The sequence below is a fragment of the Equus quagga genome, chromosome 7, assembly GCF_021613505.1.
Source record: "Equus quagga isolate Etosha38 chromosome 7, UCLA_HA_Equagga_1.0, whole genome shotgun sequence".
Classification (NCBI taxonomy): Eukaryota; Metazoa; Chordata; class Mammalia; order Perissodactyla; family Equidae; genus Equus; species Equus quagga.
Genome location: NC_060273.1, coordinates 8,579,902 through 8,593,829, shown reverse-complemented (window position 1 = coordinate 8,593,829; position 13,928 = coordinate 8,579,902). Strand labels below are relative to the sequence as shown.

At 36.3% G+C, this 13,928-nt stretch overlaps 1 protein-coding gene across 7 annotated transcripts in view; it reads right to left on the bottom strand.

Annotated features, from left to right (window-relative positions):
* Positions 1-13,928, bottom strand: part of ATF7IP2 (activating transcription factor 7 interacting protein 2) — a 57,376-nt gene that overhangs the window by 30,268 nt on the left and 13,180 nt on the right. For 4 of the 7 annotated variants that reach the window (XM_046668480.1, XM_046668481.1, XM_046668479.1 and 1 more), the window contains 5 exons: positions 10,102-10,175; positions 8,351-9,198; positions 7,196-7,320; positions 3,092-3,226; positions 2,408-2,506 (listed from right to left, as the gene is read on the bottom strand). In XM_046668480.1, coding sequence (XP_046524436.1) covers positions 2,408-2,506; positions 3,092-3,226; positions 7,196-7,320; positions 8,351-9,188 — 1,197 coding nt within the window. In that variant the 5' untranslated portion in view covers positions 9,189-9,198; positions 10,102-10,175. The remainder of the gene's footprint in view (positions 1-2,407; positions 2,507-3,091; positions 3,227-7,195; positions 7,321-8,350; positions 9,199-10,101; positions 10,176-13,928) is intronic. The other 3 variants (XM_046668478.1, XM_046668483.1, XM_046668484.1) reach the window with 2 other exon arrangements.

Genomic DNA, 13,928 nt, shown 5'->3' with positions numbered 1-13,928 from the left:
AAAATCATGCTCCTCAATATCCTTCCAGCCTCTACCCATTACACCCCATTCCAAATCCACTTCCACATTTTTAGGTATTTATTACAGCAGCACCCCACATCTTCTGGTACCACATTCTGTATCAGTTGCCTGAGGTTGCTACTACAATTACCATAAACTGGGTAGTTTGAAACAGAAATTTATTCTGTCACAGTCCTAGAGGCCGGAGGTCTGAAATCAGTTTGACTAAGCCGAAATCAAGCTATTGGCAGGCTGCATCCCTTCTGGAGGCTTCAGGGGAGAATCTATTTCCTTTTTTCCAGCTTCTAGAAGCTACTAGCATTTCTTGGCTCATAGCCCCATCCTCCACCTTCACTGCAATCATTCCAACCTCTGCTTCCATTGTCCCATCTCCTTCTTCTGCCTTTGACCTTCTTGACTCCTTTTTGTAAGGACCCTGTGATTACATTGTGCCCACCAGGATCATCTCCCCATCTCAAAGCTTCTTTTATCAAGTAAAGTAACATATTTACAGGTTCTGGGGAATAGGTCATGGACATCTTTTGGAGGCCATTATTTACCACTATCAACCATGTTGGCACAATTACCACAAGTGACATTCATAGAACATTATACCCAATGTTCTTTTGTGTACATGGAATATTCAACAAGCAAAAGCATATCTTGGGCTATAAAATGTGTCAATAACTCTCAAGATTGAAATTTTACACAGTATGTTCTCTGACTAAATAAAATTAAATTAGATGTCAATAAAAACAAGATACCTAAAAAAGTCCCAAATGTTTGGAAATTAAACACATACATCCAAATAGTCCATGGGTCAAAGAACAATACCGCAAGGGAAACTGGAAATTATTTTGAACTTATGGAAAACAAAAATACAATATATCAAAGATTATATTATAATCTTTGCACTAAGAAGTGTAATAATCTAAACACTGAGAAGGTGCTTAGAAAACACAGTGCTCAGAAGGAAATTTATAGCTTTAAATGTTTTCTAGTAGAAAAGAATGTTCAAAATTAACGCTCTTGGGCTGGCCTGGTGGCGCAGTGGTTAAGTGCGCATGTTCTGCTTCGGCAGCCTGGGGTTCGCTGGTTCAGATCCCAGGTGTGGCCATGGAACTGTTTGGTAAGCCATGCTGTGGCAGGCATCCCACATATAAAGTAGAGGAAGATGGGCACAGATGATAGCTCAGGGCCAGTATTCCTCAGCAAAAAGAGGAGGATTGGCAGCAGTTAGCTCAGGGCTAATCGTCCTCAAAAAAAAATTTAAAAAAATTAATGCTCTTTCTCTTAAGAAGCTGGAACAAAAGAACAAATTATATCCAAAGTAAGTAAAAGGAGGGAAATAATAAAAAATCAGAAATCAATATAAAAAATACAATAGAAAATTACTAAGATTTTAAAAACCCTAGCAAGACTGATCAAGAAAAAAAGAAAACACAGATTACCAGAAGTCTATCTCAGAAATGGAGTATATCACTACAGATCTACAAATATTAAAAGGACAAAAGCATTTTATAAATAACTTCATGCCAATAAATTCAACAACTTAGATAAAAATGAACAAATCTTTGAAAAGATAACTTACAAAACTGATACAGGATGAAACAGAAAAATCTAAATTGCCTTATACCTATCAAATAATTTAATTTTCAAAAAAGTCTTCCTACAAAGAAAAAGCTCCTTGCCCAGACAGTTTGCAGAGGTGGATTCTATTAAACATTTAAGGAGGTAATAACAATTGTACACAAACTTTCAGAATACGGGAGAGAAGCTTCCCAATTCATTTATTGAGGCTCGCATAAACATGACACCAAAGCAAATCAAGACACGACAATAAACAAATTCCGTGAATGTATACTGAAGATTACACTTAAATGTTATATAAAAAATATCAATAGATACTAAACTCTAATGATACCCAAGCTGAAATATCTTGGAAGTGTACATTGCAAAGAGTTATTTTGATAGAAAAGATATTACTACTTATGAATGTACCAAATATAAAGATGGCTCAGGAGATAAACAGACTGACAGACACACGACAAAAATAAATACATTAAAATAGTAAAGGTAGAATTTAGGTGCTGAGTGTACAAGTGTTCACGGTAAAATTCTTTCAACTTTGCTGCATGTTTGAAACTTTTCATCATGACACAATGGTGGGGAGGCAATCACAAACCACCTCGTTAGTCACTTTATGAAAGAAATACAGGTGGCATTTATTTTTGGTTATGTAGGGGTGTCCTCTCCAGAGATAGAGTCAAGGGGACATTCTAAGTATAAATTCACTGTCTTTTAATAAGCCTCTGTCTTAGTTTGGAAATGTATTCATTTTTTACAATCCAACTACTTATCATGTGGGTAAAGTAAATTATTAAAACGCCTATGTGTTTATACCAACCTTACAGGCTATATTACTGGATAGCACATTTGTTTCTAAACAATTCCTTTGAGATGACAATACTGCTCTAATACGTCTTTGAAGTTTTGCTATTTTCGCCTAGAAGAAAAAGAGAAAAACAAATAAATATGAAACCAGAGTACTAAAAGATATATCATATAGAGACGGAGGGAAAATTATTCGCAAAGTAGTTTTGTGAGACTTAGGCATCTACCCAAATAAATAAGAAATTCTTATATAAGCCAATGATCTAAATCACATTTGATGCTAGTATGACCTTCAAAGAACGGAAGATAACATCAAACTTCCAACTGGTCCAAAAGAAAACTGTTGGTAGAAACACTAATCAGTAAGTAACCCTAGAAGAGTAAAACAAAAAAACCCCAAAAAGCTTGAAACAGGTTGTCCAAGCTCTAATACAGAATATATTTTGAATTAAAAGAAACTGCCTATGTATTAAGTTTGTCAATTGACACAGAATGGCTGATATTTCTAAAAGTATTTCTCAAAGGCCAATATTGCTGAGATGGAATAAATTTCATTCTCTATTGTACAGTACATCAGGCTTATGACCAGGGATCAGATTTGGGTCTGCCTTTGTTTTCCTTTCCTAACATGTAAAATATCATTAAATCCTACTTTTTAAGAAGACTCAAATGAAATCAAATGAAATTAGAAACTTACGAAGAGTGCATCAGCTATTGCTTCATGTTTATTCCTGCACTGTGTCTTCCCAATTCGTTCAGTCAATTCTTTCAGTCTGTTATCAAATAGTTTGTAATTTATACTACAGATCTCCTGTCGAATCAACTGTTTGACCTAGAATTTTAAAATAAAAACCAAAACACCCCATGTTTCAAATTTAAAAGCAACTTTATTTTCTACTTCTTAAAAATAGCTTTGCTCTTTTCTGGATTTATTGTAACCAATAAAATATACTTTATTTATATTTTTATGTTCACATTTATATTACTGTACCAGCAAGTTTTGTAAAGTTGGATATTAAATTCAGCAGAACACACCTAATATTTAAATATACAAAGGTTAGAAATTAAATTTATTCTCCTAGTGCTAATTTTAGTTTCCTATAGTTTCAGTGGAATTCCATAATACATATTAAAGGAATAGTAAAAGCCTATGTCCCATTTATATTTTTTAATGACCATAACTCAAACCTAGTATTCCATAAAAAGCAACTCCACTTGTCTGAAAACCAGAGCCTGATGAAAATGGTTGGTCTGTAGTAGATATGGAACAAATTACGAAAGTTTGAGCCTTGACTCTGCCATTAACAAGCTGTAGGACTTTTGGGAGTCACAACATCTCTGAGCTTCATTTCCCTCATCCACAAATGGACTGAATGAGTGATGCTCATAGGATTTTTATAAGAACATAAAAAGATAACATGTGAAAGAGTTCCAAAAAATGGAAAACACTGAATTGATATGAAAGAAATACATATGCAAGATAATCTCCTTTACTCACATAGTTTTTTGGGGGTTTTTTGAGGAAGATTAGCCCTGAGCTAACATCTGCTGCCAATCCTCCTCTTTTTGCTGAGGAAGACTGGCCCTGAGCTGACATCCATGCTCATCGTCCTCTACTTTATGTGTGGGACACCTGCCACAGCATGGCTTGACAAGTGGTACCATGTCCACAGCTGGGATCCGAACCCCAGGCCACTGAAGCGTAATGTGCGAACTTCACCGCTGCACCACCAGGCTGGCCCCTCACATAGTTTTTTTACAGGGTGACTTTTTTATTGTTAAAATTGAAAGAAGCCAGGGACAATTATGTAGTGACTAATTCTGTCTGGCTTAATGCAGGCTATTCCAACAGATCGAAGTAGCTATCACATAAAACATTAATGTATTTCATTATCTGCTGTTTTTAGAAAACAGCTGGCCTATTTGCAGAGAGCACAATTAATCTAAATGCCCACTGATATGAACAGCTCTGCTGAGCCATACATTCAGAAACATCCACTGTGGATTTCTGCTCAATGTGTATCCTCCTGTAAGCAACTTTTATAACAGAGTAGGTAGTCTCTTAGTAACAAAACCTTTCATGATACATTTAAGGTATTTACTAGTAAAATTTATATCTTTCCCCTAATATCTTGCTTCTTGGTGCTCAACACTGGAACACAGTTTTTATGTTAAATTCTTTTATACTGATATCACCTGGATGATCATATTCAGTAATTTTCTTTGATTATTCCCAAGGTTTTCCTTCTCATTTCCAGTTGCTCTTGCTCTGCAACATTACTGCCTGCTTGATTTCTTCTGTAATGCTGCATTAACATTTCTTCAGTGGTTTCTCAACATTAGACATGATTCTCATTTTTACTTTCACGACTTCTAAATATTCAATTAAATTAATAAGTGCTCAAAATATATTATTCAAACAGATGCTCAGAAACACATACTATCTTTACTGAGGGCCGTTACCTATCACCCATGTGTCGTTTTACAGATTATTGCATGTTTGCTAGTTCACTGGCTGGGATCAATATGCGCAGTTCATACCCAGACGAAGCTTGGAGAAACATATCTAAGTGTTCTGAAAATGGAAATACTGTTTTGCTAACAAGCAAAGGCCACACAGTGTTTGTCAAACTTCCCTGGTGAGGGGGAATCACACGGCATACTTGTTACAATCCTAGGCCCTACCATGGATTCATTCACAGAACAGAATTTCCTGGAAAGGGGTCTAGACAGTTGTCTAACTAACAAGCACCATGATGATTCTGATCAGGTAAGTCTGAGAAAAGAACAGCCTAGAACAACAGTCTTCAACTATTAGCGAGTTCAAGAAACCACAAATTAAACAAGTACTCCTGGTGGTTCAGATGGAGCAGACTCTTCCAACTTGAGTATTTTGGATTAAATGCCCACCAACGGTGACTCCTGTTGCTTAGGGTGGACATTTGTTCTCATTTAGTGGCAATGTTCCTCATACAGAAGGAAAATATGGTAATTTCCACCAAATACCTCACAAATTTATCTTCTGCTGACGGTAATGTGTCCAAATTTACGAAATCAGATGAAAGTCCTAGCTATGACTTGCAGATGGCAGCCAAAGTGGCCTAAAGATTGGAGAAAGACTGGCAATTATATATTCCCAATTTTCCTCAACTTTCTTAGATGATAGATAGAGTGAATAACCTGGACGTTAGAACAAAAACTCCTCCACTTCAGTAATTGAATCGGAATCAACTAGGCCAAGATCCTTAGGAAATCTCAAAAGACAAGAGTCAACAGCTCTGTGACTCTCAGCAGGGGCGAACAATGTCAGAATGGGAGGCCCTATTCCACTGGATTCAAACAAGAAAAACAAACAGATGAGCGTTAACTAACTGAACGGGAATTAAAACATCACGTTAGGAAAAGCTAGCTATCTAGAGATAGGTGAAAAGACAGGAATCACCTAAAACCCAAGTTGTCTCTGGAGAATGTGCAGACACTTCCAGTGGTGGGGAAGAATAACAAAATAAACGCATTCCCCACACTAGGAAAGACCACTTTCTGTGTCAACTTGGACCAAGTATTTCGTGAGGTAGACAAAACTAGTGAATGAAAACCCTGATTTTCCCACACTGGTGAAATCAAAATATTCAAAGATTAAATTTTGTCTTTACATGTCGAAATCAGAACTTATTTCTGAATTCAGCTGTTAATCATTGGGAATAAGACACAGCTGGAAGCCCCAACCTTTTTCTTAAGCTAGATCCATGCTTAACCATGATTCTGCTACTGCTTGCCTGCAAACAATAGAACATTTACATAATTTTTATTACTGTCTCCTTTGGTCTTCCTAGAAGAAAACAAGAGGTAGAAAGGGAAAAACCGTTGACTCACCTTTTAAGCTGGCTCTGCATGAGTCTTTCAAAAAGGTTTCTATTTATTATGTGAGTACACATTCATGTAATATGTAACTATATAATTGTAATAGTCTGTTTTAGAAAACTGTAGTGTTTTTGTTTCTGACATAGCATGACCGTTTGGATTGGGACATTTTGGTCCATTATAGTTGACCGACATTAATCTACCACACAATGACCTTTGGTCATGGCATTCTAGTGGTAGTGAAACAGCAAAAGATGATCGTAGACAGAGGTCCTGATTACAGGATCTACTAAAACTGAAGCTCATTACACTTAAACTCAGAGTTGATGAGACATGTATGGGAAACTTTAGTACAATGAGATGAAATAGGGCAAAAATGAGAGCAAAACGTGCACTTAATGCTATAAAGCAGAATGTCAGATAATGCAGCCTATCTGCGTAAACTCGGAAATCAGGGCAATTAAACTTGAACGCAGCAGGACTTAGCAATAGACTTCTGGGTTGTCTGAGTCCCTGACGTAGTGGTCAATTGTGATGAGATCTACCAACAGCTCTAACTGCAGATCAAAGAACCCATGACCAGTACAAAAGAGACTGGATTGTTCTGCAAAGCTCAAGGTCATGCAGTGTTTGACTCACAAAGAGATTTGAGGACATAGTATTGGCTGAAAAGCCCATTCTCTTTCTACCACAGCACTCTATCTACACGCGATTCTCTAGGTTACTCTGCACAGGGTCATTTTCAAGAAACTAGCGATGTTTTGGTAATGCAAATGATTATCTTTCCCTAATATGTCCACCTGCTAGTTCAGTTTTCATATACCAGCTTTGCATCAAGTCAAAGTTATCTGTACTAAGTCATTGTGGAGATCAATTAACTTTTACCATTATTAATCAAAAGTAAGTTTCTGAAGCAAGTATTTAAGCCTCAATATTTTACCTGTTCCAGCAATGCTGTTTGCTTCTCCAGAACTACACAAATATTTTCACTAATTTGCTCTGACGTTTTCCTGCGCTTAACATTTTCTTTGTTTTCTGAAAACATCCTCTTCTTTTGATTGTGGCCTTGGGGAGATGAAAAGATCAGATATAAAAATATTCCTTCTAAAGAAGGAAATGGGAAGTCCCTAATTTAGGGACCCTCTAAGCAAATGGAAAAACTAAAAATGTGACCATGGCAGCATTTTTTAGGAAATGTAGTTGTATAAAAAATCCCGACAACTAATCTTTAAAAAAAAAAAAAGTATGGTTTAGGTACGATTCTGGTCTTAGGTACGCTTTCCCTTCAATCTTATTTAATACACATTTCATACCTATTTAATAGCAACACAAACTAAATAAATTACAGCATTTAATCTTCTATTACAATTACTTAAGCAGTCCTACATATTTTTAATAGGTTATGCTATTATTATTTTTAAGCAATTTTAAATTCATCTTGTTAAAGGATCACTCTGTAGCCTAGACAAGAACACAAAATTTATCTTATGAAATCAGTTTTCTCTTATATTTCATTAACAGACACCCTACTTTTAATGAAATTTACTTTTCCTATTTTAATGATAACTCCAGAATTTCACTGGTTACTTGATGTGTTTCTCTTTTACTCTACACACACATATATCTACGTATATGTATATATATTCTTATTATTTATCAGCTAATACTTGGCATGTGACTTACAAGTCAATTCTTTGGAAAGAAATGGATTCACCAACAGTTAAAAAAAAAAACCCACTCTCTCTTTCAACTAGCCTCCTTATTAATCTAATAAATAAAAATCCAAAATAAGAAGAAATTTAGATGAAATAAACCAGATAATTGCCATAAACCACCTTTTGATTTTTTGTACTCTCAAGGGAAAATGACTGATTACTTCTTTGCCAGAATTTACTTCCCTTTGCATATGGAGGATTCTGTTTCCCCTCCCCACCAAGAATGGTTCAGAAGCAAGATACTCTGAAATAATTATTGTCATCATTTACTTTTTTCCTGTCTATATGTACTCTACTGTTCTTATATCGAGACTATAAAATACTCTAAAGGAAAGTGACTATTTTAATTTCTCCAAAAGATGTGTAAGCATAACACTTACTGTTATAACTATCAGTATCAAGTGAGGACAAGCACGTTGAGCCCATACTTTCATAATTAATGCTGGAATGACAGGTTCTACAGGACTCTTCGATTTTCAAAACGTCAGCAGCACAGTTACTGGAAATTACTGAATTCACCAATTTGGGTATTTTATCAAGAGGCAAAGAACAGGTGTCTGAACATAAAATGTCATTTTGCCTTTTATCACGTGACTCAAAATTGGAGTTTGTTTCTAAATAGGAAACCATTTTGTCGATTCTCTTATCATCCAAGGTATTGGTTACTGTAAACTCTGACATTTGAACTGTACCATTCAATACAGTGGAAGGATGCCAAATACATTTCAGATTACAGTTCTCTTCATGTTCAAAAAAGGATCTTGTTATATTTGCCTGACATTGAAGATGGTTTTCAGAAGTGTTTTGTGAATCTTGTGCCTCCTGTGTAAAGAGTTTCCTGAGAGATTCTATTGTTTTACTCGGCTTTTGGTAAGGGCACGCAATTTGTTCTTCAACGTAGTTCAATCTTGTTTCCGAATCAACAATTTCTAGTGGTTTTATCAAATTCCGAGAAGATACTTTACTTTCCTGTGAGCATACCGAATTTTTGTTAGAATCCAATGAGGAAGCATCACTTTCAGAACGTTTACATTTGCTACTTATCACACCAGTACTTGAATTCAGATTACCACTTGAGACATTACTCCCAGTTGCTGCTGTTTTTAGTGCTTCAACATTCTTTGACTTTTTCAGGATCGCTACTTGCTTTCGGCAACTTGCAGGCATTGTTTTTTTGGCTTTTAATATCTTCCTTTTACTTCTATCTGGACTTGCCATCTTTCATATCCTAGAATTTAAGATACGATATTTAAATGATTTTCTCCAGCAGACAAAAGCTACCTTATTTATTTACAATATTAAAATAATGTTGAGACTATCTCTCCAGAGTAAATTATGTTTTTTGAAAATTACATCCATTTTCATCAGTGTCACTGACAATATACAAATAATTTTTATTTTTTTCTATAAATCTAAACTACATAAATTCAAAATTTATATTGCCAGCAAGCCTCTACTTGATACTAAGCCTGATAATCTATCTGGCCACTTTTTTTGATATCACCTCACTGCTGTAACCATTCATGTCTGGTCTGAATCATCCCAGTAGGCCATACATTAAAGATTAAGTTGTATTTCTTCATAAAAACAAAAGACATGTTTTGTATAGAACATTCTATTTTCCACACATAGTGGTACCTTTTTAAAGCCTTCCTAGTGTTCAAATTTTCAAAATAAATGGTACTCCAGGAGTAATTCCCAAGAGTAAATAAGTACAAAATGAGCCCTAAGAAACACAACATGATTCCAGTTCAAGTAAGAAAACCATTTTAGGCATTTTAATACTTAATATTACATACAAATACATAGAAAAGAAATTTCAGTATTTATCCTTCAGCATCCATACCAAATTGGATCTGAATTGTAGGTAGGTAAATGATTTAAAAGAAAACAATACTGACGGATTACAAGGCAATCAAAGGGATAAGTGAAACAAAAAAAAGAAAAAAAGAATTATAATGACACATGATAGACGAGTTGTCTAACAAATTATAGAGCACTTATTAAACTCAGTCAAAGGGAGAAAACAGGATCTTTTAAGACACAAATAATCCAGTCAAAGCTATTATCTATATTATCTATTGTTTATATCTATATAAAATAGGTTGATTATCATTATCTATTTCCTTACTTGGAGCTTTCGTTTACTATTTTCTTTGATTCAATATATCGCTTGATCAGGAACAGTTCCAGAATTTGTGAGACCTGAAGGTTGAGGTGAATATTTATTTAGAACAAGAAAAGAAATCAACTTCAAATTTTAAAAACCTGTAATGTATACGTAAACAAGACTAAATCCAGAAAAATGGCACACTTTCATTAAGGACCTCCACACAATACAGAATTCTATTTTTCCTATATGACTGTGTATTTTAATTGCCTCTTTTTTTTTTTTGAGGAGGATTAGCCCTGAGCTAAAATCTGCTGCCAATCCTCCTCTTTTTGCTGAGGAAGCCTGGCCCTAAGCTAACATCCGTGCCCATCTTCCTCTACTTTATATGTGGGACGCCTACCACAGCATGGCTTGCCAAGTGGTGCCATGTCTGCACCCGGGATCCGAACTGGTGAACCCCGGGCCACCAAAGTGGAACATGCACACTTAACTGCTGAGCCACTGGGCCGGCCCCTGATGACTGCCTCTTCATGAATACAATTTTTGTAATATTTCCCGTAGACAGAATGGACAAACCAAGTCTTTCCTCTAGCATGGTTGATTAATTTTTTTTGATTGAGAATCAGGATGCATAAAACAAACAGCTTCACCTAAAGACACACTTCTTGTTGGTACTGCTACAGCTTTGTGCCATATAAACATAAAAATTCTTATTTTATTTCAGAGGCAGAATTCCTATCAAAAACAGTGTCAAGTGTATTTCTAATTGAGTGTGCTATGTTATTGAGTATTTCTAACAGGAGAAAAGTTCTCTTTTGACTGAAATCCATGAGAACTAAATCCTCTAACAATTTTAAACAGATAACTGGAAAATTTCTTCCTGACTACCTTCTGGCTTCACAAATTTCAATGCTTGGGCTCTTCACTACTCACATATTTCAGGTGCCAGGCACTGCAAACCACACTCCCATCGCAATCAGGCTGATAGGCAATAATTACCAACACTCAAAAGTGACTCTAACCACAAATGTATCCTATTAAACCCACACTAAGTATATCCACAATCACAAAATGCCTGAAGCCATTCTACGGCCAGGTGACACAAAGGTATGGAGAAATCAAGATCAAGAGAGAGAGCAGTCTTAAATGATTACAGTTAAAATATCTTACTTTTGTGAATCTTAGAAAAACATCCAACCATGTGAACACATTGCTATGGTCCTCAAGGTCTTTGGAAAAGGGCTAAAACAGTGAAAAGCCCTGAAAACTTAGGGGTTAACATGCCTCTACATTTGATGCATACAAAAGACATGCAATATACATTAATCATGAAGTTTAACAACATACTGAAAATACTGATTATCTTTGAACCACCCACCATTCAACCAACTAATATCAGTAACTTGCATTTACCTGTATGTTTCCACATACCATGCCCCCTCCTCCTCTTCCTCATCCCGAGGTAATCTATATCCTAAATTTTGAGTTTATACTTTTTTTTTGAAAAGATTAGTACCTGATCTCACAACTATTGCCAATCTTTTTTTTCTTCTTCTTTTTCTTCTCCCCCAAACCCCCCAGTACATAGTTGTATATTCTAGTTGTAGGTCCTTCTGGCTGTGCTATGTGAGACACCACGTCAGCATGGCTTGATGAGTGGTGCCATGTCTGTGCCCAGGATCTGAACCAGTGAAACCCTGGGCTGCTGAAGCAGAACATGCGAATTTAACCACTTGGCCACGGGGCCAGCCCCGAGATTATAGTTCTATTGTCTTTTGTAAATTATAGTTTCATTATAATGTCATGTGTAAACAATATGGAGTTTAATTTTGTTTTTGAGCAAACTATAGTTTTCTAATACTTGTTTTTTCACTCATTCTCAAAACTCATCCATGTGGTTGTGTATAGCAATAGTTCATACATTTTCATGGCACTATATCCATAATCCATGGCACATTCATAATCCATTGGGTCAATATAGTAAAATTTGTTTATCCAGTTATCTATGAAGGATATTTGGGTCATTTCCAGTTTTCTTTTTCTTACTAACATTGGTCCTGTGAATATTTTTGTTTCAAGGTCCGTATCTGTAAACATTTCCTGAGTGGGTTTGTTGGATAGGAATAAGGTATACAAATGTTCAGCTTTTCAGGACAGCCAAATTATTTTCCAAAGCAGTTGTACCAATTTATATCCCTACGGGCAATGTGTAAGAGTTACTGCTATCCACATCTTCTTGAGCCCTTGGTATTGCCAGACTTAATTTTTACCAATCTACTTGGATGTAGATGTGCATCTCACTGTTGTAATTTGCATTCCCCTAATTACTAGCATCTTTTCATGTTTATTGGCTATACATGCTTCCTTGTCTACAAAATTCCTGGTTACGTCTTGCTCATTTTTTTCTATTGTCTTCTCATTTTTTAAGAGAACTTAATGAATTATGAATAATAATCCGTTGTCAATCCTTTGTTATATGAGTTACAGGTACGTTCTCTCATTCTGTGGCTTGTTTTCTCTTCCTAATTTTAATATAGGCAATTTACCCATTGTTTTACTCTTATGGCTAAAGCTTAATCTGTCTTCTTTGAGAAATCCTTCCCTAACCCCATGCTAATGTGTGAAATAGTGAGGCTTACTGGTGGTAGAGAAGCCTTCTTCTGATCTAGGTTATCTGAGGACATGGAGTTGTACCACAGCTGTGCAATGATAAAAATATGTAATAGAAACGCAGAACTCAGAGTGAATATATAATAGCAATGCTTGCTGAGAGTGAATTATTCTTAAAGTTTATAAACAACACGAGATAATTAGTCCCAACAGTGTGCAACTTTCTAGTTGATAAAACTTAGGGCCCTGAAAGAGAGGTACTCCACCTGGAAAACCTCGGCATCGGAATGCTTAGGGAAAGCAAGTAAAACTGCCAGTAAAAGGCTCAGGGAAGTTAAGTACTGGTAACAGCCTAAAAGGTGAAGGAAAAGTTTACGTGTTGTAGAGAGGTTTAGTGAAATTTAATTTATTACTGGGAAAACAGAAAGCAACAGCCTGGTCTAACTGGGGGGCCCCCCGGATCACAAGAATGCCTGACTCTCTTCAACTAGCATGACTCCTTTGCTGTCATGCCACATTTCACAGAGATCTTGGAATCACATGTAGGGGTCTGGAATTGGCCACCCCATTGTATGTCTCTTTGGCATGATTATTTGAGGCTAGTTCCTTTGCAGACAGGAAAGCAACTGAAAAGGAGAATTTACATACCCTTTGTAAGAGACATTTACATTGTAAAGGAACTCTCCATCTGTAAAGATCTCTCTAGAAATTCTTAATCAATGGGGAAGGCAAGGACTTAAATCTGCATTTGTTTATTGTGCTTGTCTGGTGACCTCCTGTAACTGACTTCCCTCCCCCTCCCAACGTTGGCATTTCCTTCAGGATTAAGCATCTTTCCTTAGGCTAGGAACTGATTGCTGCGCTGACCTGTGACCACCCAGCTCGAGACAATAGAATTGCCTCCTGCTACGCCCACCAAGATAGCAGACCCACTATCTGCTGTGTCCATCAAGCGCTATGCCGACAGGGCAATCTTGTGACTATTGTGGGAGGCACATTTCAATCATATGTGAAATAGCCTGTTTGGGGGTATATAACCACTCTGTGCACCCCACTTCTTCGGTGCCCTTTCTTCCTTCGGGAAGAAAGGCCCCAGGCCATGGTTCTTCATAAAGCTTTGTTTAATTTTCTCTTGCTATTCTGTCTCATGTGAATTTAATTTGTTCTCCGGCCAGACGAACCCACATTTTGGATAGAGGAAAACTCTTCCTCCCCTACACACACTACTGTCCTGC